This window comes from Sparus aurata, chromosome 14 (assembly GCF_900880675.1).
Source record: "Sparus aurata chromosome 14, fSpaAur1.1, whole genome shotgun sequence".
Taxonomy (NCBI): domain Eukaryota; kingdom Metazoa; phylum Chordata; class Actinopteri; order Spariformes; family Sparidae; genus Sparus; species Sparus aurata.
Genome location: NC_044200.1, coordinates 21,125,352 through 21,149,269, shown reverse-complemented (window position 1 = coordinate 21,149,269; position 23,918 = coordinate 21,125,352). Strand labels below are relative to the sequence as shown.

Below are 23,918 nucleotides of genomic sequence, written 5' to 3'. Positions count from 1 at the left end.
TTATTGCTATTGTTGAAGTGTTCAAAAAAGCTTTCACCATCTTTAGAAGTTGGCTTGTTGATGTCTTTAGAATAATTGATGCCTAAAGTTGATTTCTGTATATAATGATCAGTGCAAAAGTCTCAAATATAAAAACAAGGAAACATTGGACAGCAGCTGCTTTCTTTCTTTATTCATTTCCAATGAGAGGATGTTGTTGTTTATCCAGAACATGATGTGACTGACCAGTGAAAAGAAGCAGCTTTGTGGTAAGTTTCCCAGTACAAATGCTTTCTGTGTGGTCGGACTTAAACTGAATACACACTGTTCTTTTAAGTGCTGTGCTGGTTTATTTCATGTGAACACAGCTACCAATGTGATTTACTTAAGTATCATTCCTTACTAATTAATGACACCCCAAAGGGTAAAAAAACAAAACTTGGCCCATTCACGCATTCTTACTTCATTATTTACCAAGATATTACATTCATTGTGTTCAACAGTCAAGTTACAGACGGAGAGTGCACATACAGAATGATTTCACCATCAGACAGAACAAAAAAAGAAAAGTTAAGTGCTTCAGGACGTCACACATTTGAAGATTGGGGAGTTTTTTGGGGGGCACACAAACGCAAAGTTTTTATAATTCTTCATTTACAGCAGTTCTTAGGTTTCTTTTGTTTCTTGTTGTTTATTTTCTCAAATACTTGGCGTAGAAACAACTGGATGGCGGTTGTTTAATCTCAAAGGAAAAAAAAAAAAGGTCATCATATTGCCACATTGGTCCATTTGGGTTCGGAGAGAAGCATGTTTTAGTCAATGGAGAATCCTTTCGTCACTGAAGAGACACATATGTCCAGCACAAATCCAGTGTAGAGTCCTAAAAACACTGCTCACATGTGATGTTTTATCTTTTATTTTTTTATCATGTATCCATCCTGCATAGGCCGCTGTGAAGGGCTTGACACTGTGATAGTCCCGTGTTTGCTTTAGCTTCGCTTTACGGTACAATTATGGATGAAAAACTGGACATAGCACGAGAAAATGTCCTTCAAATTCAAGTTCTTAAAGGTTTGTCTGTAGTGGCTCGTGAATTCTTCTCAGGTGAACCACAATCGTCACATTTCAACATCAATAATCTGAACTTCACATTTCTAGAACTCTCAGTCTACTTCAAATAAGATATGGGTTGTTTTATCGGTATGCAGGAGGCAACACGGTGTGGTCATGATGTGTTTCTAGCATCAGTGTCGGGAGTGTTTTCATCGCCTCCCGGTGGTGCCGACGCCGCTACTACGGTTGAGGTTGCGGCTGAGCTGAGGGAAGTTAACCATGGGTGTTCTGGACGTCGGGCCGTAGAGGCCGAGATTTCTTGCCGCCGCCGATTTCCTGGGCTGCTTCACGCTAGGGAACGGGGAATAGACTTGCTGTTTGGTGGTGGACGGGAATGCCGGGGTGGATGGTGAGGAGGACATGTGAGATCCGGACAACGAGGAGAGAGAGGAGAGTGAGGGAGTAGACGGGGAGGGAGTTTTGTAAAAGGTGGAGGACGAGGGGAGAGAAGAGAGGCCGTTTGCTGAAAGGGATGAAGGAAGGCAGGATGTGGAAAGAGGGATCGGGGTGGACGGTGGGGAAGGAGAGGATGAGGAGGACGGACCAAGAGAAGCTGATGTAGGGACCGGAGAGGTGGAAGGTGAGGAAGACGGGATGTTAAAGGCGTGGTGAGGTGGAGGTAAAGCGATGGAGGGATAGTGTCTTTCTGATCCTGAGGAATCAGACTCTCTGTGTCTGCTTGATGAAGGCGGAGGAGGGAGGAGAGGGACTTGGGGGACAGGTTTAGACTCTGGTTGTGTATCTGGGCTTGCGTTATTGGTGGCAGTCAGATCTGATTCGTCCTCCAGATCCAGAGAGTCCAGCTGCACCACAACCTCTGCAACCGCTGCTTCTTTTGTCTCTTCTGCAGCCTCCGGAGCCTCCTCAGAACCAGAAGGATCCGCAGATGAAGACACAGAGTCACTCCTCTCTTTCAGCTCCTCATCATCATTTTCCTCAATCTTCCTCTTCTCTTCATCCTCCAATTTTTCGGATTCTTCCTCATCCTCCTCTTCCTCATCTTCCCTCTCCTCTGAATCTCCAAAGCCCAGCTGTGCTCGGGCCCGTGCCATGTTCCTCCGATGAACCCGGACGTGAGCACGCCAGGGCGACCCGGCGCCTCCTCCGGAGCTCCCCGGGGATCCAGTGCTGTTGGAGACCAGCGAGCCGCAGCGCTGCCTGGCCGGGGAGCCGTGACTCTGGGACAGAAAAGGGGGTCCGGACCCTGGTAGTGTGGATGTGCTTGTGGACGAGAGTCTGGAGCTTCCTCCTCGTGGTTTCCGACCCAGAAGGAGGTGGTTGATTACTGTGCTGGATGGGTTGAGCTGGGAGGCCAGGACACGGGTGGCGGGGCACTTGTCTGGAGGGAAGGTAACAAAATAAACATTACAACAGGCTTATAATAACTCAAATCTCACCACGTATATTTGATTATTTCTCTTTATCAGTTTTGTTTTATTATTTCTTTATAAATGACTTAATTAATCTATGATTGCTAAACGTGTTGACAAATGTCTATAAGTTACCAAAATGATGTTATTTTATCAACACATAATCTATTTATAGTGTTGTGAAACTAAATCATCTAATTAAAAGCACTGAAACAAGGAAATCATTATTTTCCAGAATGATCTATCCATGAAAAATGTCTCTAATTACTTAAATATAAAACTGAGATTGCTTTTTGTCACCTTTTCCAGTTAATAAAGGTTTGATCATTACAAACACAGTCAGCTGTTCAGAGCAGATGTTGCCAAAAGGTTTAAACCGCCATCAGACACCAGAGGGCGCCCAAAGTTTTTGGTTTTTCCTCGAGGGGATTTATCCAAAGTACAGTATGCTGAACTGACGGTCAACTGCATATTAACTGAACTCCTGTTATATAATATGTGCGGTAACATGCAGTATTTGGCCTTTTCCCAGTGTCGGTAAACCATGTTAATGTAAACATGTCTTTATAAAAGCTGATTACAGAGCATGTGTTTATATGAATGGTGATTAGAGTGCAGTGACTGTGTTTGAGTATGTGTGTGTGTGTGTGTGTGCACACAGATGTTTGAATCTGAAAGAGAAAAAACATCAGCTCATACTGTAATACGGTTATACAAGCCCCTCACATCATATGTTAGAGGGGAGGAGCGACGGGGAAAGAATTAGAGGTTACTGACAGAGGTGAGTAAAAGGATTTCGCCCAGACCAGAAAAAAAAAAATTCCAGCATTCACCCGAAGAACCATGAATCATTCCCAAAATCATGTTTAATTGGAGACATCCGTCACTGCTGGAGATATCCTCGGGGTTTGTTTAATGAGACGTGAACTGATGCTCTACAGAATTATTGGTGCATTAAAAGAGCATTACAAGTGAGAAACTGTGATTATATTGCAGTTTTATGGCATTTTAAATGATGCTTAACGTATGGAAAAAACTGATTTACTGAAGGCATCTGAAGGACTTGTCTCATGTGCAGTAGTGACAGTTGTCTCCAAATAAATATATTATATTACAGCTGTTTTATTGACCTTCAATTGTACGTATGCCATCTGTAACCAGAACAGAACCATCACCAGTCGTCCCAGCTTCAGTATTTCCTTTATACCAAACACGTCGATCATAGTCTCTAATTCTCCTTGAATTATTCAGTCATTTTAAATCAAACTTGTCCGAATCATTAAAGACCCTCAGATCAGCCCCACAACACCCAGTTTCAGATGATCCTTTTGGTTTTAACACCAGTACCGTCAGTGTGGTGGTCGCTACTGTCGCTCTGATGGTTGGAACCCTCCTGAGGGATCTTTGAAGTTGTGGCCACTTCGGGTCCAGGTCCTGTGAGTCACACATCATCATCAAACATCGGACTTTCTGTTGTGTGCATGTGTTTCTGTCTTTAAACCCAGGTGGAACCTCATCAGTGTTTTCCTGCGTTTGTGTTTCTTAGGGTGGTAACACAGGAACACAACTCCCGACTGCATTCAAGACAGAATACCACCTCATCTCAGGATAGGAATTACAGGTTTTACAGGGCTGTTTTGTAATATATTAAGATATTAATATATTGGCTACCCAAATCATAGCTCTTAGAAAAGCTATCACTGTTCTTAGCCTGTAAGAGAAGCTAACACTGATTTTGCTGCATCCTTTGGGCATTGGGAACACTGGGCCTCATTCATGAACCGTTCATACGAACAAATTTGTTCTTAAGTCCCACTTACGAGGACTTTACGAAAATTGTGGCATTCATGAATTTTTTCTAATCTAGGACTTTTTCTTAGGCAAGAACAAATCCTACGAACACTTAGGAGTACTCTTATGCACATTTCAGTGCCGAAATGTTGGCATGGTTGTGTTTTCTTCTCTTGTTTAGTTCAATAAAATGCAATATTACAGTGATAATTCTGTCATATTTATTCATTTATTTATTTATTTCATATTTTTGGTAATTTACAAAGAATTTAAATTCTAAAATAAATTGAATGTGCCAATGATTTAAGATAAATCAAGTAAATTGGAAACATGCCATCAATTAGTAACCCCCCCACCCTATTTATATGTGGCATTTCTCCATCCAAGGCCCGCAAAACAATGGCATATATGTTGCTCCTGCGGCTTTCATCAATGTAAGAACACAGCTGCGAACAATTCTGAGGCTTACGAACGCGTTGGTGAATCTGACTTAGGGTTTTCTAAAGGAACCTCTTAAGAACAACTTAAGAAAGAATCTAAGAAGATTCTTAAGAAGATATTGGTGAATGAGGCCCACTGTCCTCGAATAACAGTTTTATAATCAATCTGAAGTTATTTCTCCACTGATATAAATGTGAAAACAGTGAACAGGAAAGCAGGAAGAGTTTCAGTAAACGGTGGGAACTGACCACCGTGGATACATTTGTGATTCTGCCCGTTATTACCTGTGCGTATGTAAAGTTGCATAGCCTGTTGCTGCTGCCGCCGTTTGATGCGGGCGTATTGCTTCTTCAGGGCGTAGATGTCGGTGCTCATTCTCTCCATCATCATGCTGTTGATTGCTGCTTGATGCTCTGCCCTGGCGCCCCCTCCTCCACCTCCTGCACCTCCGGCTCCCACCGCTCCTGGGCTCAGCTCAGAGATGTTCCCCTGCTCCCCTCGCTGGTCTGGAGAACAAAAGAAGAAGAAACAGTGATGAGCAGGTCTCATGTTGTGTTATTTATCGTAACATCAGGCTCTTTTTTTTTTTTTTTTGCTTTTCTATTAAAGTGATTTTAGCTTTCAGACACTGATTGACAGAAGAAATCGAGAGATTCAGAGATTAGAGACGAGGGCTTTGGGTTCAGCAAAATACACAAATCTACTTTCCTTTTTTTAGGACTTTCTAAGCTTCTTTTCTGACGTACTTTTATCCCCTTTAATCAAGATCAGCGGACCACTCGAGATACACAATTGCTACATCTAAAAAAGCTTCTTGATGGTGTCTGAGGAGGATGACTTCAGAATTTAGAGAGTTAATGTCGTATCTGTTTTATATCTTAAAGAACAAATGTTGCTTAAAATACAGACTGTACAGTCGGACCACTGAAACGCATTTGGTGTAAAGTTACAGTTTTCTCTCCAGACTTTGGATTTGGATGAAAACATCCCAGCAAGCTGAGTCAGCCCTTCCTGTTTTTCGACAGCGTTGACATGATAAACATTGTGCTTTTGGACCACAAACAGCCTTTGAAGACAAGAAAAAAGTGCATTTTGTTGAGACATGTTTGACCTTTGTGTTGAAACAACTCTTTGCAGAAGCTTTTCCTCATTTTACAGCAAACAGCGTAAAATATTCTACAGAGGCCTGCAGCAGCTGGCGCTGTAGTTTGTTTACTGTAATTATACTGTTTTCTCAGAATGATTTATTGATGCTGCACTTTCTCTTCAGAATGAGCCACGTTTCCTTTAAAACCAGGTCAACTCAGCTGCACTGAGATCTACTTGTGAGTGTAAATGGAGCGCTCATCCCTCTGAAGTCATTTCTAAAATCTCTCTGGAGAGTGACAGCTACGGCCTCAGATCTTAACCAATGTTTTTAACTAAATCCCTCAGGCTGTTTGCCTTTTTTTTTTTCATCTATTGACGAGCCGCTGAAGGAGCGGGAAGTGCAGATTTGTCTGGAGGAAACAGATCAGAGACGGTTTGTAATTGGAGTCAAATCAAGGCCAAACACGAGGATTTGGGCCATTAGTTTTGGCTGCTGCCTCTGTACACTCCCCACTGGCTGCCAGTAAAGATCCTGTGTCGTAACTCATGCGGCTGCACCGACCTTTGAGATGTTTTTGGTATCTCTGCAGCTCGGGGGCCAGGAGGCCTCCGAGGGGACCCAGGCAACCGAGCGCCGTCACCACAGAGTCCTCATCGTCCATTTCCGCATCATCGTCGCTCTCCCAGCTGCCCAGACCACCACTGGAACAAGAGAGCAGCGTTATTATCATCACCACTGAAGCTGGCACTATAAAGTCCTGTTCAGAGTAAACATTCATGACAAGATGGGTTAAAACATGCAATGTGGGGGTCTAAAAACAAAACCGATAAAACATTTTCTCAGTCTACAACAAACCTTCCGTTGGATTTGACTGAGGTAGGGAACGGAGTGATGTTGTAGGTGTATTTCTCTCTCAGCTCGGCCAGTTGAGGGAAAGGAAACACCGCCATGGAATAAACCTCCTGATAGATGGAGAAGAGAGATCAATCAGATTAATAATACATATTCTATATCAAGAGGTTAAAAAGTCGAGTTTGTTTATCTCGTACCTGCATGAGCTCGGGGGGAGCGATGAGGTTGCGCTCCAGCATCTCCTGAGTGAGACAGCCCATCGTGCTGTAAAACTCATCGGCTGTCTGACAGTATTCGATCCTCCTGCACGGAGACAGAATGTAGAGAAGGAAATATGCTGTAGAGGTTGGATACTATTAATGGATTCTCTAATGTTACTAGCTTTAACTCGCACATTTGGACGCACAAGATGAATCCTTATTTCTGTTAGTAAAGCTCCACTCACTCTCCCAGCCTCTCCCAGATGGCGAGGGCGACCCGGAACAGCACCTCCGAGCCCTCGAAGAAGACCGAGTCCCAGATCTTCAGCACGGTGGGCGCCGGCAGGCAGGTGGCGAACATGGTGAGGAACCACTGCATGGTGAACACGTTGGTCAGCGGAGGCTCGTAGCTGCCTGAGAGGAAACAAGACACATGTGTTACTTTAATAAAGCACAAATCACAACTGCAGATTTTTTGGCTCAGCATAAAAGGTAAAACAGGCAAATGACAGACAGATGGTGTTATTTTCTTTGACTTGTGCTCACGTCAACACCAGGATAATTAAACACTTAAAGAGGCATCAGAATTTTGTAGGAATATTTATACCAGGTATCACTTTTGTAAAACAAAACACACAGATTTGTACCTCCAGCTTCTCTGTTGGCAGCTTTCTGAAGGTGGTGGAGATGCTGCGACAGTCTGGGCAGCTTGAGACGCAGCAGGTCTCTGAACACCGCCATGTCCACTAACAGAAGGAGACGATACAGATTTTTAATCTTGCCATGTAGCTTTTGTTGGTAGGAAGATTCAGCATACAAATAATCTGACGATGGTTTGGTTTTTATAGCTCCTGAATACCCAAATAATATTAATCAGATGTTTTCTTTTATGAGAAGATCTTATTTGATCATCATTTCGGATTCTCAGAGGCCAAGTTGACATATTTCACTTCCTTGTTTTGTCCAACCAAAAGTCTAAAACCAACATTTATTAAATTTATTATCATAGAAGATGAAAAAAAACAGCAAATATTCACATTTTAGGAGCTAGAACAAGCAAATTCTGTAGAATTCTTGCTTTAAAAATGATCAGAATTGTTGTAGACTCATTTTCCATCGATGGACCAATCAATCACTCGATTTGAATGATCGTTCTCTGATCTATCTGCAAATGTCAAGGCTCCATTTTCTACTGGTAATGGGCCATTTCTTCGGCTCGTATGCGTGTCTTTGTGTTTACCTGACAATGCTCGCAGGTTGTTGGCAAAATAACTCTCAGGCAACACTTTGTCAATCAGATAGATCATCACCTGAAAACAGAGGGACAGAAAAAGAAAAGAGAGTTAAGGAGAAAGTGCACAACAGCATTTTTTAAAGCATAACTACAATTTAGAGTATTTTTTTTATAAATCTGCGTTTTACCTTCAGTGCATCGCTCTCATTGCCTTCAGTAACTTCCAGTATGAGTGCAGCCAGGACGTTGAATCCCTGGCAGTAGCCCACTGCTTTATTCCAGCGGGCGTAGGCCAGCAGCACCCTCTTCAGCACCACCCTGTCCTGCTCCCCCTCCTGGCCGCAGTAAGAACTGCAGCCGGTCCTGTGCAGGTCCTGGGCATTAGGAGGATGCAGGGCGGATTATTTTTTAATAAGTCAGCACATTAACTGGATAAATGAATGATGAACTTGTGCATTTAGGACGGAGAATAGAGCAAACAGAGAGGCTGATGGTCAGACTTTGCTCTGTTGATGGAAACAATCATGACTCTGCTGAATATGAGTCACCGCGATGTTTCCATGAGGCGTTCAGGTCGTTTCTTCCTCTGACGCACAGTCGTAAGCAAACATCCTCTACCGGACACTGCTCCTCACACTCACGCTCTTACACACTCAGCATGATTAATGATGGCAATCAAATCAGAAAAATCATTACGTATTGTGTCCATCTTACAGTTCTTCTTCCTGGAGATCACAAATTCAGACTGTTGTGTGAAATAACTACACATGTTCTTGGTGTTTATCAGAACAGTTTTACATGGACTTTATCCTCTACCTTAAAATATCAACAAAAAAAACTAAAGCCAAGTCTGACAAACAATCTTAACTCAAGGTCCATTTCATGCCTTAGTGAATAGAGATTGCTCAGTTAGTAAAGGCATCATATTTGATGATAAAGAATGTGAAATGTGGGGAAAAAAGTTCAGATAAAAAAAACAGTAAGTGGACCAAGATCAAGACCAGAACTCATGTCATTATGTTTGTTATTTCGGCTGCTAAGAGTCTCTAAATCAAAACAAGAACACCAAATGTTTTTTGAGGATGATGTGAAGTGACGTGGAGTTGTGTTCTTTGTAAATCAGGCATCAGAGCGAACATTACAAACAATACTAAGCCCCGTTTCTCTGGGAGTTATAGTAACTAGATGGGTTAATAGCATGACATCATATTGGAGGTCACTGACACTGACGTTTAATCATTGTTGGAAACGTTTGAGACTGTTGTGTCTCAGAAGGTCACGTTGTGTTTTAACATCTTAACACAGACATCTTAAATATGATGCTTTTAACTTCTCGGTCATCTAATGACAGTGTTTGCTGATTTGTGATGTCACGAGTTACTAGTGCAGCATTTATGCTTCTGAAAGATTGTAAACTGGCTTACGTTTGGCCAGATTTAAGACCGTTAAGACTTTCAATCAAAAGATTTGAGTTGATTGACGGCCCAGTCGCTGGTCCAGAGTTTCTATAAGATGAATACGACTGAAAACAATGAAAACAACGGATGATATTTTTATATGAAAGTAAACTATGAAAATACTGGACATCATTACAAACACTTTTAAAGGGATATATTTATCAAAAACTAAATGCATTACATCAACAATTGTAAAAATATCACTCTTAACAGCTACAGCACTAATAATGGACCACAGTAATGACCTTGGAGACCCTGAACGCCTCAAATGGCTTCATGTCTTCTCTGTTTCTCTGTGCTGTGTAAAAATGCTGAAGCTTCACCTCTGGGCACTGTGCTGCTGACTCAGCATACACATATACAAACACGCATGCTCACAAACCCCCTGCATACACAGACCGTCCAAACACATTCATCTCATCCCCAAACCCCCCCCAACATCAGAACACAATGTGATTACCTTGACGATTTGAATGCCGAGGGAGTCATCGTCCGGGTTGCTGCGCTCGTTAAAGGCAAAACGGAGCGTCTTGTCCCAGTCGATGGAGATACTGTGGAGGTACTGGTCTGCTAACGTTAGCCAAACCTGCAGAGAGACAAACAATCCCCACTGAGAAACACGAACAAATATTTAAACTTTCCTTTTTCACCTCATCAGGCTGTTTCGCTGTGATTCAATTTGTTTCGTAAGTGCAGCAGAGAGATTTCACTGTTCATCTCCTCTGACAAGATGAAAGTAATCACTTCCTTTTCCCGGCTCTCTTCTCCCAGGAGATGAAGTTGTGATGTGAGATAAATAGAGCATTATAGACAAAGTGCCTCTGCGTGTTATCGCTCCTCTTCTCTGTGCCGTCTCTCTAAAGACTGCAACACTCTGCTTTCAGGTTGACAATAATAAAGAGAAGTGACGTTTCTTGTAATAGCACAACTGGGTCACGACCTTCTTTTACTAAACACCCTCTAGGTTAAAAACAAGACAAACAAAAAGGAAAAATTCATCAGGTCTTATTTGTTGAAATGTCTTTTTATATGGGAGATATTTGCGGCCCAGACAGAAGTAACACCTGAGGGTGATGACTCAGATTTATACGGATGTTTACTGAACATGCACTACATCGGATAAAACTGACTCATCAAAGCCTTATTTTAAAATACTTAAGTTACATACCCTCTTCCTCCATTCCTTTGGGATCCCGGTTGGGAGTCTGGCCACTGCCTTCAGGGCGTCGTACCACTGTAGGCAAGAAAACACAACGTTTTATTTACCCTTTTAATTATTTACAGTCTGTTGTAACCAAGCTTTACAAAAGGCATATTATATTATTTACTGTTGTTAAGAGAAAAGAGTGATTCGGTGCATAACAAGTCAGCATTATCACGTTCACTCACACTAAAGCACATCCACATATAACAGATGTATTTGTTGAGTGTTTACCTGCTGGAATCCATTCTTCCCCAGCGATGGTTCAATAGTAAACTTCAGCCTCGTGTCAACTCCTACAAATAAACAGAGACATCTCGTCAGACTCATTTAGTAACACATCTCGGCGACGATCATTGTTCTAGTCAAAGTCCAAAATTACCAAAGTTACTGTACACGGGATGACAGACTGAAATGTAACACTAAACCTTTTCCTTAATTTGTCATCCATCTGTAGATAATATATTTAGTATTTATTCACGATGGATAATTTGCATCTTTGACATTCTAAAAAAGTCATTTGGGATGATAAAATTCTCATTTAGAAAAGGACACAACAGTGGAATCGTGTCACATGCCGCATACAGTATACTGTGATACTACTTAAAGGAAATATTAAGGAGAAGCTCAGTGATCAAGAGACTCAGTTTGTACATTAAACAGCAAATTCCTGACCAGGTACTATGAAAGATCAAAGAATCAACCAATGACGAGGCAGAAATGAAAACTACAGTAGAAAGTTTAGAACCTTTGGATAATTATGTGGCAAATAAAAACAAAATAAGTATTACAGTCATATTTTAACTTTAATCAAAACTCTACTATGACTAACACGTCCGAGTATAAAGATCATATGGTCGAATTTAACTCCTCTAAGACAACCTCAACAAATATTGAACATTATAACCTTCATGAAAGAAGGATTGATCACAGCATTGTTGTATTGGACCTTTGAACCGCCAACTGTGTGTATACTGACACCAGTTACCAAGTTACGCCAATAAGTAAGTCTTATTTCTATAAGTCTTTCAAAATTGCCAGTGTATAAAGGTTATTTACTGTATTTGAATATGTGGCTCTGACTCATACATACATTTTTAGTCAGAACAACACCACAACCACACAAGATGTCCAACACTCAATAGACACATTGATACACATCTATACTACACACAAAGTAATAGAAAATAAGCCACTAAAAACACCAGAATTACTAAAAAAAAGCTCCAAAATATATGTAATACATATGAAACATGATACTCAGTGTACAATGTGTACCAAAAACAAATCCTTCAGAAAAACGTCAATACATATAATGTTTACAGATGTTTAACAGACCTGTAACAGCCTGCAGAGTTTAACAAGAGGTCGGTAAAGTGACGTTAAGTGAAAGTTTATTGCATAATCAAAGTCAGAGAAGAAAGAACGAAACACCGGAAGTTATGTGTTTTTGTCCTGCACACTAAGCCAATAAAATAATGTATACCTCAACTTTTTTTACCCAGTATTACAAGAAAAACAAGTGATCTAACCGATAGTTTTCTTGTTAAATTCATAGTTTTTTGAATGGAGTTTGGTGCGGAGGCGCGTCACGGAAGAGTCGCTGTCCATTTCCGCGTGGTGCTGAATCCGCGGTTCAATCTGCGCCTCAAATCTCCTCACATGCACACACGAACATCTTTAGAGGATATTTAGCACAGTAGACTAAACCTCCTCCGAACGGAAATGAAAGTTTGATCTGTTAAGTTAAGAGGGAAGGTCCTGACATGTTTCGGCTCCGGGCCAGCAGCTCCGCCAGCGGCCATTACTCCCCCTCCTCCCTCCCTTCCTCCCTTCCTCTCATCCTCTCTCCAGCTGAGTCTCTGGAGGATTTCTGCCTCTCAAACAGAAGCCGATCCCTTTACAACCATGAACGACACATTTTCACCACAATGAAATAAAACAGAATCTGAGTTTAACCTGCTTGCTCCGCCTCTGTCGTGTTGTCCTGCGCCATACTGGATGAGCGTCTCCTCTGAGAGCTCTGAGAGAGGATTAACATGAAACCCTCCTACTTCCCTGTCACAGATTACACCGACACCGCCGACACAAAGCGTGTGTTCAGCGACAGTATGGAGGCCGGAGGCCACACTCATGTCAACATCTGATCATTTAATCTCCCCCTGTTTTAATTCAAATTAACCCAGTTAGAGGATGTAGAGAGAAAGAAGGAGGGAAGACAGAAAGGAGAACATGGTAGAAGTAGTAAAACCACAGTGTAGATATACTTTGTGATGAGTAAAAAATAAAAAGCTGCTTTATACTTCAGTACAAAGTATTACCATCAAAATAAAGAATAGATACAAAGAATAATTTGTATTATATTAATGGATTATAATATTTACATCTGGTAAAGTGAAGCCATCTTTACTTATTTAGGTTTGATTAAGAAATCAAGAAAGAATGAAAGAAAGAAAGAAGGGAGGAAGGAAGAAAGAAAGGGAGGGAGGGCGGAGAAAGAAAGAAAGAAAGAAGGGAGGAAGAAAGGAAGGAAGAAAGAACGGGAGGGAGGGTGAGACAGAGAGAAAGAAAGAAAGAAAGAAAGAAAGAAAGAAAGAAAGAAAGAAAGAAAGAAAGAAAGAAAATGAGGGAGGGAGAGAGCAAGAAAAAAGAAAATGAAAAGAAAGACAGAAAGGTGGAAGAAAGACAGAAAGAAAGAAAGAATGAAAGAAAGAAAGGAAAAAAGAAAGAAAGAATGACAAACACATGCAGAAACAAAAACAGAAACAAAAATAATGAAGAAACAAACAAGCAAACAAGAACAGAGGACAGAAAAACAGGAGTAATAAACCAGGTGAGGAAGGAAACTGGAAGGAAGGAAGCGAGGACAGAAGGAAGGAAGGAAGTCAGGATTCTTTACTCGAGGTTACTCTTGCATTGTGATTGTCATTTCATTGCTGACATTCAGATTCTGTGCAAATATGTCGGCGTTGGCAGATCAACACACGAGCTGCAGGTAAATGTTGGCCGTGTTTCATCAGCGACTCAACCTCCTCTCACAGTGTCGACATGTCTGCACGTAGCTACAGAAGATTACAGTTCAATTAAAAAAAGGTTTGTTTCGTGTTAATTTCCAGACGTTTGACTGTAACGAGCCAAAACGTGTGACCGAAGCAGGACGAGCTGAGAGGTCGAGACACCGCCCGACTGCAAAGTGAACGACAAAAAGAAATCTGGCTGTATCTCGTACATCAGGAGTGTCTCTCCACAAATGGAGCGAGGATTGAAAACTGATCTGTTCTCAGTTATTTGCTCCGTGTGGTACATTATTAGATTTATAAAAAGCCGCCCTGTACGCTCTCAGGATTCGATTCTGAACTCATCGGAGCTCAGAGCTGTTGTTCACTCCGGTTCAACACCTGCTCTGTTGAAAATGAGCTCATCTGACACTTACAGGGTCTTTGGGGAAAAACTGGATCTCTGCTCTGTCGCACATAAGATTCATACAAGAAAATATTTTCCACCTGACAGTTGATCAGTTTAAAACATGTTTTAAAGAAAAAGAAGTGAAAAGTCTCTGATCAGCTTCTTAAATGTGGATATTTTCAGGTCGCTTTCCTCCTCTGTGACAGTAAACTGAATAAGATGTTTTAGGACGACATCTTGGCCTTTTTTGGAGAAACAACGATCAACTTTTTTCAATATTTCTTCTTTCCTCCTAACCAAACTAATCGATTAATGGAGAAAATAGTCTAAAGATGATTCGACAATAGAGCCTGACTAATATAGGATTTTTGGGGTCGATGCTGATACCGATATTAGGTAGGTAAATATATAATAAATTTTAATAACAATAAGATGATATTTTTAAACACACAGAATAGATCAACACACATTTTGTGGCATGAACCATCATTTTCTGGCACTAGCCTAGAAAATAGTCAACAATGAAAATAATCACTAGTTAAAGCCCTTATTTAAATGATCTAAATTGCTGAAATATAACAATATAGTTGCAGCATAACATGGGATGAGATTATGGGTTTTATTCCCAACGAAACAAAAACTGAAGATTTGGGATGGCGGCCGGCCCGACCTACAATCCCAATGCATCATTAGGATCAACTGTTCTCACAAACAGGACATAAAGGACCATCTTCTAAAATATTTACATATCAGCACAACACTGATACCGATATATCTGGGACAGGTGAGCCGATATCGGCCAGCTGACACGTCACATCACTGCACACATCTACATTTTTTAAAGGAAAATAATTCATTAAAATAATCATTTGTTAAAGCCCTTATTTAAACTATCTAAATTGCTAGAATATAACAATATAATTGTCTTTTTTTGTGCATCAAGTTGCAGCATAAAATGAAATTCACTGCAAATAAGAGACACAGAAAATGAGATTATAAAGGGAAATATTGGAATAAAACAGCAGCAGCAGACACTATAAAACCTCCATGCTGACCAGAATAATCTTTGTTTCCAGATCTTGTTTAAGATTAAATCAAATTAAACCCTTCTCTGTGGGTCTATTGATACGTGTCGGACCGGGACATGCGTGTCACCTGGCTCTAAGGTGCAGAGCAGCCGGGGTGCGCTCCTGGAGATCCCGTTCCGTTTCTTCAGGACGTTGCTGATGATGTTCCCGACCCCTCCCGAGCCCTGCTGCCGCTGCTTCACGCCCGCCCTCGGCCTCCTGCCGGCGGCGGAGAGCCGCTCCTGCCTCATCCCGAATCAGAACCGGTCGATCAGCTCATCGTCTGGTCCCGCTTCGATAATCCTCCGTTTAGGTCTTCCTCGGAGATGTCGGGTTCATCCCGATACACAGAGACGCAGATGTTCCTCTGAACGCTTCCGTTAAAAATGAATCGATTACCGTGTTGCGAATCTCTTCCGGTGATCGCTTCCGCCTGGAGAAACAACAGATTCCTCAGTGGTGCCGAATCATCCAGGGAGCGTCGTTCAGGCGACACAAATGTCCACATTAAATATAGAAAGTGTCAAGAATAGCCGAGTGGTTGAGGAGGAAACAGGTCTGTGCTGCTGCTGCTGCTGCTGCTGCACACCTCCTCATCCTCCTCCGGTTCAGCGTCACAAGGATGGAGGGATGCGGTAGGATGGAGGGACACGTGGGGAGGAGGGGACAGGAGGAGGATGAGGTAATGGTGGAGGAGGAAGAGGAGGGGAGGGGAGGACAGAGCGTGAAAAGAGAGAGCTGGGCTGGATTTGTGTTACTGATAATCTACTATCAGTCTGTTTTATGGTGAACAAACTGGTGGAAAATGGTTTTACATGCAGCGAATTAAAGAATTTTATTTCTGCACCAGTTGACATGACAAAGCATCTACTGCAAAATGTGTTGGGACAGCAAGAACCACCACTTAATCACCTTAAAGGCACTGTTTATTTCAAATTATAGGGGACACTTCACCTGCTGTTGGTGCCCAGTATCCAGGTAAAATAAATTATGACTCATTATCGCCCTGATTAAATCTGCACCAATCACAGAGGAGCAGAAGTATGCTTTGACCAAACTGAAGAGGGATGTGCAAAGAAGAAAAACTACAAAACTGGTTGGTCTATTGCTTCAAAAAGTACCAGTACATACTTTACCTACAAACTATCCACCAGAGAAGTCTGCAAACTGTACCAATATTAAATCATACTTGTCAACCTCATTATCTCAAAAATTTGGAGGATTCAGAAATCAGAGCAGGATTCTGGACGTCCTACCCCTCCAAAATCAAAATTAATAAGTCATTATTAAACTGAAGCAGCATTTTGATGTCAATAAATTCAAGATTTCACTTGTAATTCTCAGAAAACAGCAGAATAATTTGCCCCCGAGCATGAATCTGTGGTGTAAAGTGCCCTTTAGGGACACCGTGCACATCGCTGCCCTGTTTGTCAGCTCTCTCTCTCGACGTTGTGACCTCGCGACTGACAGAAAAGTGGACATGGCAGATTTCACAGCTCCTTTCTTTTAAAACCTCATGCAAGAAACATGAATTAATTTCTCCAGGGCGTTGGAAATTTGTTTAAATATTCCTTCTCCACGCCATTTCTCTGTCCGTCTCTCACTCACCGAGGAGGAAGAGGCGCAACAGTACAGCTCACTACCCAGAGTTCAGTGCCAGAAACATGTTACGATGACTACAAAAGTGTGAAAATGTGTCATAAATCCGGAGAAATGCGGGATAATTGTGACCCAGCAGGAAACCAGAAGAGACTCCCAGTAAAACCAGGAGGGTTGGAAATAAATCTGCATGGTCACCTTCTTCTAGCAGCCTGCTATAATAATGGAGGGCAATTAAAGAAATGACATTTGCAGTATGAATCAATGATGCATGACAGCATGAGTCAGTCTTACAGGTGCGGTAAGTGCTTCCTGGATGGAAAACACATCCAGTCTTAACGACATTCTGAATCCATAACTGCAAACAGTCGGAGCGACGATTAAAAAAAAATGGCCTTGATGATAATTATGATTATGTCAGATGTCTCTGGGTGTTTTTAATTAGATGACAGCTGTGAAAACTCTTAATTTGTGCCACATAATGAAACAAAGTGCACTCAGTCCATCTCAGGTTACTGTAACGTGTGTCGATGTACAGCAGCTGCAATTCCTTTGATAGATACCGATCAAGATACCGATCAAGATACCGATCAAGTAGATTAATGACCCTTTCAAGAAAAAACAAGTTCACGTTCACATTAATTATAAAAACTAATACAAAAAACAAGAAAAATTCAGCTAAACGAACATTTTAAATGATAAAAACTGAATTTAAATGCAAACCTAACTGAACAAAAACTGAACTTTAATAACTTTGATCTGGGTTAATATTAACTGCACATGAAGCTCTCACACAAATTCTGATTAATGTAGCTTAACGTATCATAAACAGACATTTATCATGATGATAAAAATACTGACGTCACTCAATATGAGAAAAGCAATAAAATATTGATGCTGGCAGCTGCTGGGATGTTCATAGTCAGTGACTGGAGTTTATTGTTGAGCACGTTGTGTGTCACCTTCCAGGTGGATAACATGCAAAGACAGCAGCCATGTTGGTTCCACAGCATTGCTTTAATGTACTCTGCAGCTGAGTGACTGACAGTACTATGACACACCCTACCTCTTTGTAAGCCATCGTGCTGCATGTTGACAGAAACAAAAACAGTCACACAAAAGCAAAATAACCACAAGGACCTGCAAAACTTTAGATCAGGAAAAAGGAAAGAGTTACAAAACCACAAAAACTGAAACTTTACTTTCATTATGAGATTAAATGGCTGATTGTGCGAGGAAGCTAACTGTTGACATCTACTCCTTCTCCATCATTGTGTCATTTTATAAAGTTTAATTACTCTCCTTCGTCACCAATTGAGTCCCTTCTCAGTGTATTTGTACTGGAGGCTTCAATTTTCTACATCACACTTGTCTATGTTGAATATTGGACCAAAAGTGGTTTCCAAACTACTTGTGCGGTCACAAATCATACCAGAGAGCCGACTCTTAAATAGGGACAACTGAGCATTTTTGGATTATCAGTATCTGAAACAAAATCCTCTTACACAATATTCCACCCACAACAACGTCTGCTTGGTAATACATCACAATTAACAGCCTATAAACACCTATCTGATTCTGCAAAGTAACTAAATGTATCAAATGTAGTGGAGAGGAAGAATAAAGTAGCAGAAAATGGAAATACCCAAATAAAGTACCTCAAAAGTGTACTTCAGAACAGTACTTTAGTAAATTTGTACTTTATTCCATGACTGGTTGTTCAAAATTTAGAGTTCTTTCATTTTCAAATATCAATTTCTACTGCAAATAAATAAATATCGGACCTAAATATCGTTTTTTCACTCCTCTCCTTCATTTCTAATAATCGCTATCGGCCATGAGAAAGCTCCGACTGTCGACCCCGTCTCTTAAAACCAACATCATTCTACACATTCAACTGTCAGAACAAGAAGATAAAAACCTGCCTGGAGGTGGACTTTAACAAAGATACTGATTAGACAAGTATAGTCAGATATTCAATATTTGATTACATGAATAGAACAAGGTTTGATTCATAATCTCTTCTGGAAAAGTCAGTTGAGGTATTTTCCTTTCCAGGAGGGGCTGCAGTGGAAGCAGGGAGATTGGGATATGGAAATGAACATGTGATTCCTCCGTACTCACGTGCTGCATCTATGTCACAGTTCATTATGTAAATTGGAGAGTTATTTTCATACTACATGTGATATGACTACTGGGACACAAACCTGCTACCTTAAAGCACCTGACAAATGATTTCACCCTTCGTGAAATGTTGTACGGTTGTTTTTTATGTGTAAAGTAAAGGAAGAATTGTGTATTCTTACGCCGTTTTTGTGAGACAGCCTGGAGGCAAGCCGTGATGATGTCGTAGTTCTTCTGCAGCTTGTGGCAAAGTCGGTCCCGTCTCCTCAGCTGGCGGATCAGCTTGGCCGACTGCAGGCCCGAACGATATTTGACCTCCTGGATGATTGACTGCAGCTCCTCCGGGGCTGAAACAGCACACATGCAGAAAGATTTAAGTTCGGTTTTCTGCAGCAAGAACATGTTAGGACGACCGTCAAAATGTGATGTAACTGGATGAAAGTTTGAAATCCTAGAAGCCGTTTTTCCACTTTAAAAATTTCAGATTCTCTCACAGGCACATGAAGTCACCACCTGCTTGTGGATTTAAGGGATTATTTTATTCCAGTTAAAATGCAACTTATTACACATGTCAGGTAAATTGACAGCCAATTTCTCTTCTCAAGTTCAGAAAACAAGATTTTTAATACCCTAAGTGGCTAATTAAGTGTTTTGAATTTAACTTCCTCATGTTTTTTATTTGAAACAGCCCTAAATCTTCCTGTCTTTCACATCTATTTCAGACTCACGGCACAGAGATGCGGGTCGTTCTAAAATATAAAGTTGCTTGATGTGTTCTGAGACAACATGGTGTCTGCTGTCCACTGTTAGATCAGAATATCACAGTCATCTGTCTGTTTCCATGCTGCAGGCAAAGAAGAAATGAAAACCAGAACACCGCCACACATAAACACACACACACACACACACACACACACACACACCTCCTAGCTAATGTGAAATCTGACTTTCAGCTGAAGGTGACTCAGATCTGAGGCGTAAACAGACCTGAGGGAGCAAGACAAATTACGGTGATATTTTGAGTAACCAATTATTTTTTTCCTTGTCAATTATGTTCTCCGTTAATTGATTAGTTGCTTGGTCTACAGAGCGTCTATAAACGGAGCAAAATGTGGATCAGTGTCTCTCAAAACCCAACTGAACAGCAGCTGAACCCTCCCCGCCTCACCCTCCCCCCCAACAGTGGTCGCTAAAGAAGTGACAGCGGTGCAACATGTTGGACCTGCTCCTTCTGTAGATACAAAAGGCTCATTGTTAGCTAACTGAGACACAATGTTTGCCAGTTTCAGGTGATTATACACAAATGAATAACATCCTTACTGCTCCTCGCTCCCTCTATATCCTCCACTCTGGACCTCTAAAGACCAAACAGTCAAAACAAATGACTGATTAAATCACAGGGTTCGTACACATTTTTCAAGGTCAAATTCAAGCACTTTTCAAGCACTTTTAAGGGTCATTTTTAAGATTTTCCAGCATCTTATTGCTGGGGTAAAATACGTATCTACAGGAATATATAAACTCATTATTTTTTCTTCACTTTTTATCACAATTATGTACACTGTATTATGCAGTAAACATCTAAAATTATGTTTCATAATAGCAAAAACTTCAGAAATTAATTATCCAGTCTGATCCCAATGTTGTGAAAGACACAAAGTTATAATGACAAGCACTTTCAAGCACTTTAACTAAAATCCAAGCACTTTTCAGACCTTGAAAACACAACATTGAAATTCAAGTACTTTCAAGGATTTCAAGCACCCGTACAAACCCTGAAATCATTATTGTGTTTGCCTGCCTTTATCAACATTAATAATGATGATTTTCTCATTTTCATTTCCAGCTTCCTTGAAAACTTTAAAATTAAAACTCTGGAAGGTCATGGTCACATACAGACGACACCCAGTAGGTGGCAGGGTCCGCCTCAGAGACACTTAATTGCTTTCAGAACACTAACAAGCTTCCTTACATTATTTTTTCACACCGCTAACACTTTAGAAAAGGCCATTAAACCCTAAGAGCAGTCACGTGTTTCAGCTCTTCTTGGAGGCACTATCATAATCACTTCCTCTTCCTGAGTGGCAGCTCTCTGCATTGTTTAACTTGTCGTGGGCAAACAGTGAACTCATGGGCCGGCCTGTGTTTACTGTAGGATTCCACTTCACCAGAGGAGACAATGGCGGCGTGGCACTCACACAGAGACATGCCTTTCAGGACGCCGAGGCAACACACACTGGGGAGCATTAAATAAGCTGTCAGCACACTTATCAGCCTCTGTATCTGAGTGTGTGAAGGTCCGCATACTGTGAGCCTACCTGTCAGTCATGTGAAACTAATTGTCGCAGCCAGTTTGGCTTCTCCTGATATCTGATTTCGCTCACTTCTTGTTTTGCTACCCGTCTTGGAAAACAGATGACGTAAAAAGCTACGTGAATGACTCATATTCATTATGCATCATTCGGGTCTCATGTAATCAAATTATCTTATCTCTCAAATGACCTGAATCAAAAACACTGCTGTCAATGTACATGTAAACACACTGCAATTATATAGATGGATCAGTTAACCTCTGTGGCTACTACGAAATCTCATTTTCTACGGATGCATCAGCCACTACACTGACCTTTAAAGCAGACCAGGTATTACCAAGACGTGATAAATGCATTATTAATATGGTTTCTTTGCCAATTCTGTGGTTAATTTATATTCCAGTGCTATGATTTACATTTGTTAAGTCACCGGGAGCCGGCAGCGATTTGTGGTGGATTACATTTTCTGATTTATACATATACACACACACCAGTAGGATCCATGTAGCAACGTTATTCAGCATTTTGTATTCAGTATCCGCCCACATTCTGAGTATCAGTAGTCTGTATTTAGAGGTAACATGTCAGATCTATGCATCCTTCAGTTTACATTTGTGTACTGATGAACATTTGTCCCAATATCCAATAATCAATAATGCACGGCTCCAAGTTTTTTCCACTGGTGTGTATCGACGTAAAAAAATAAATAAATAAATAAATTGGTGGAAAACAATAAATATCATAGAGCTGTAGTATTTATCCAGATTCCTGGATTTCAACCACACTCGCAGATTGTTTAGTCCATACAGCTCGTCTGGCCACATGGGGGCCTTGTTTACCGGAGATGAATCCATTTGCCAGGGTAAACATAGTTAGTAGTGAATGTTTTGAGGCATCTAGACATCCTAATGTAGTTTCTGAACCTATTTCATGCGACAGCAGCATGGCAGCCACATAATAACCTCATCACTGTTTAAATCACTTAAGTATGACCACAATTAATTTCAACCCAAATGGAAAAAAAAACTGACTCATCGGCACAAAAACACACCCCTGTATCATATCTGCACATGCATCATTGCTTTAATGTTGATGATTTGTAGTCTATCATACTTAATCATCATTTTTATATATTCCTGGTGAAAAAAAAGAAAGATATTTATAGATTCATAAACAGATTATATATCATTAAAATGTTCAGCTAGATTTTCAATACTATGTCTCAAGCAAATTAGACAATATAAAGCTCTAGGGCATAATATTAATATCTGTATAAGATAATATTTGACATAGTATAATATAAGTATAATAGTTTTAATCAATAACAACTGGAAGACTTCCTATGAGGTTGTGACTTAAAATTAATCAGTTGGATTTATTTTGACCAGATGCACAGGACCTGTACACACAAACACCTGTCCACACATCCCTCACCTTTCTGGGCCAGGTAGTTCATCTGATGCCTCCTGGTGTGTTTCTCCTGGAGCTCCTGGAGGAACCCGGACCCGGAGTTGCTGCGGCCCAGGAAGGCATCAGACCCGGACGCCTCTGTGGAGCTGTCCCAGCTGTCCGCATTCCTCCTGCTGCCTCCACTGTACGTGTCGTACAGCTCCACCAGCAGACAGTCCACGATGGAGCACCTCGGGACTTTGAGTCCATCTCCCTGGGACTCTGAGTCACTGTCAGCGGTCGTGCTGGTCCTTTGGGTGTCGGTGCCAGGCGGAGCTCGCTGCTCGCTGTGAACCTGCAGTCCCGGAGATGATGATGTGTCACTAGGTGACTCGGCCGCGGGGCTCGTCCACTGCTGGAAGCCGGAGAAATCATCCTGGAGGGAGGCGGCGGAGCTGACAAAAACGCCGCTCTCTTCCTCGGAGTACACACTGCGGTCGCATATGTCCACTTCCAGAAGTTCATTCCCGTTTAATTCCACCTCCGACGACATTTCTACACTAACAGTAAACTATGTTGAATTAAATCTGAGTTGCTGTAATTGCTCTTTCTGTCCGTGTTGACATTTTTCTAGTTTAATTAGCTGTAAAGTTTTCTTCGAGGAGGATAGAGTTCCTGGAGCACTCCATTCCTCTCCTCAGAAAGGTAGACACGTCTGACGGCTTTTAATTTCCTTCCTGAATGTTCCGTATTGGACCTTCCTGCCCCCCCTCCTCTCTGAGTGAACAATGGGCCGGCCCACTCTGCTGAACTTCTCAACGGCTGCCAACTTTCTTCAGGGCGCGCGACAGGTGCAACACCTGTGATCGACCAATCACGGAGGAGCCAAATGTATATCGACCAATCAGCTTCCGTATTTGACGGCTATCCTAGGAGATGGTTTTGCAACTTTACATTAGCAACTTTTAGCATGATTTATTGTAAACAACGCAAAATAACACACAAATAACAATAATCTCACACTGTTAAGGCTCACAGCACTTTTAAAAGTAGCTTTAAACTTTATTTTTCTTGTGTTTTTGTATCACAACGAAACTCTAGTCAGTTAGGTGTATTTTAGTATAATTCAGGTGTTTGCAGGGGGTCTATGCTGATTGGAAAGCAATAAAGGACAAAAAACAAGATTTAGGAAATGTAAAAGTAGAAACTGAAATAGATGTTATTACCTACAATGAGATTTTAATATTCAGTGTGTCTTGGGAAGTTTTTGGAGAGTTTTTGTAGCCCCACTTGT

General features: G+C 41.2%; 1 protein-coding gene across 4 annotated transcripts; it reads right to left on the bottom strand.

The window, feature by feature from the left end:
- Positions 1 to 143: 143 nt before the first annotated feature.
- tbc1d30 (TBC1 domain family, member 30) lies at positions 144 to 23,364 on the bottom strand. 4 transcript variants are annotated; one of them, XM_030440104.1, is made up of 15 exons: positions 22,670 to 23,364; positions 19,106 to 19,270; positions 10,963 to 11,024; positions 10,696 to 10,761; positions 9,988 to 10,113; positions 8,259 to 8,444; positions 8,077 to 8,146; positions 7,484 to 7,582; positions 7,082 to 7,250; positions 6,834 to 6,939; positions 6,640 to 6,746; positions 6,346 to 6,485; positions 4,979 to 5,200; positions 3,810 to 3,896; positions 144 to 2,431 (listed from the first exon to the last, which is right to left on the bottom strand). In XM_030440104.1, exons 1-15 carry the CDS (start codon positions 23,175 to 23,177, stop codon positions 1,242 to 1,244), a joined length of 3,303 nt encoding a protein of 1,100 aa, XP_030295964.1. In that variant the 5' UTR covers positions 23,178 to 23,364; the 3' UTR covers positions 144 to 1,241. The 4 variants fall into 4 exon arrangements, with proteins under 4 accessions (XP_030295964.1, XP_030295965.1, XP_030295966.1 ...); XM_030440105.1 differs by lacking the exon at positions 3,810 to 3,896 and having other exon boundaries at positions 22,670 to 23,361; XM_030440106.1 differs by lacking the exons at positions 19,106 to 19,270; positions 22,670 to 23,364 and adding an exon at positions 15,289 to 15,831.
- Between the last annotated feature and the right edge of the window lie 554 nt (positions 23,365 to 23,918).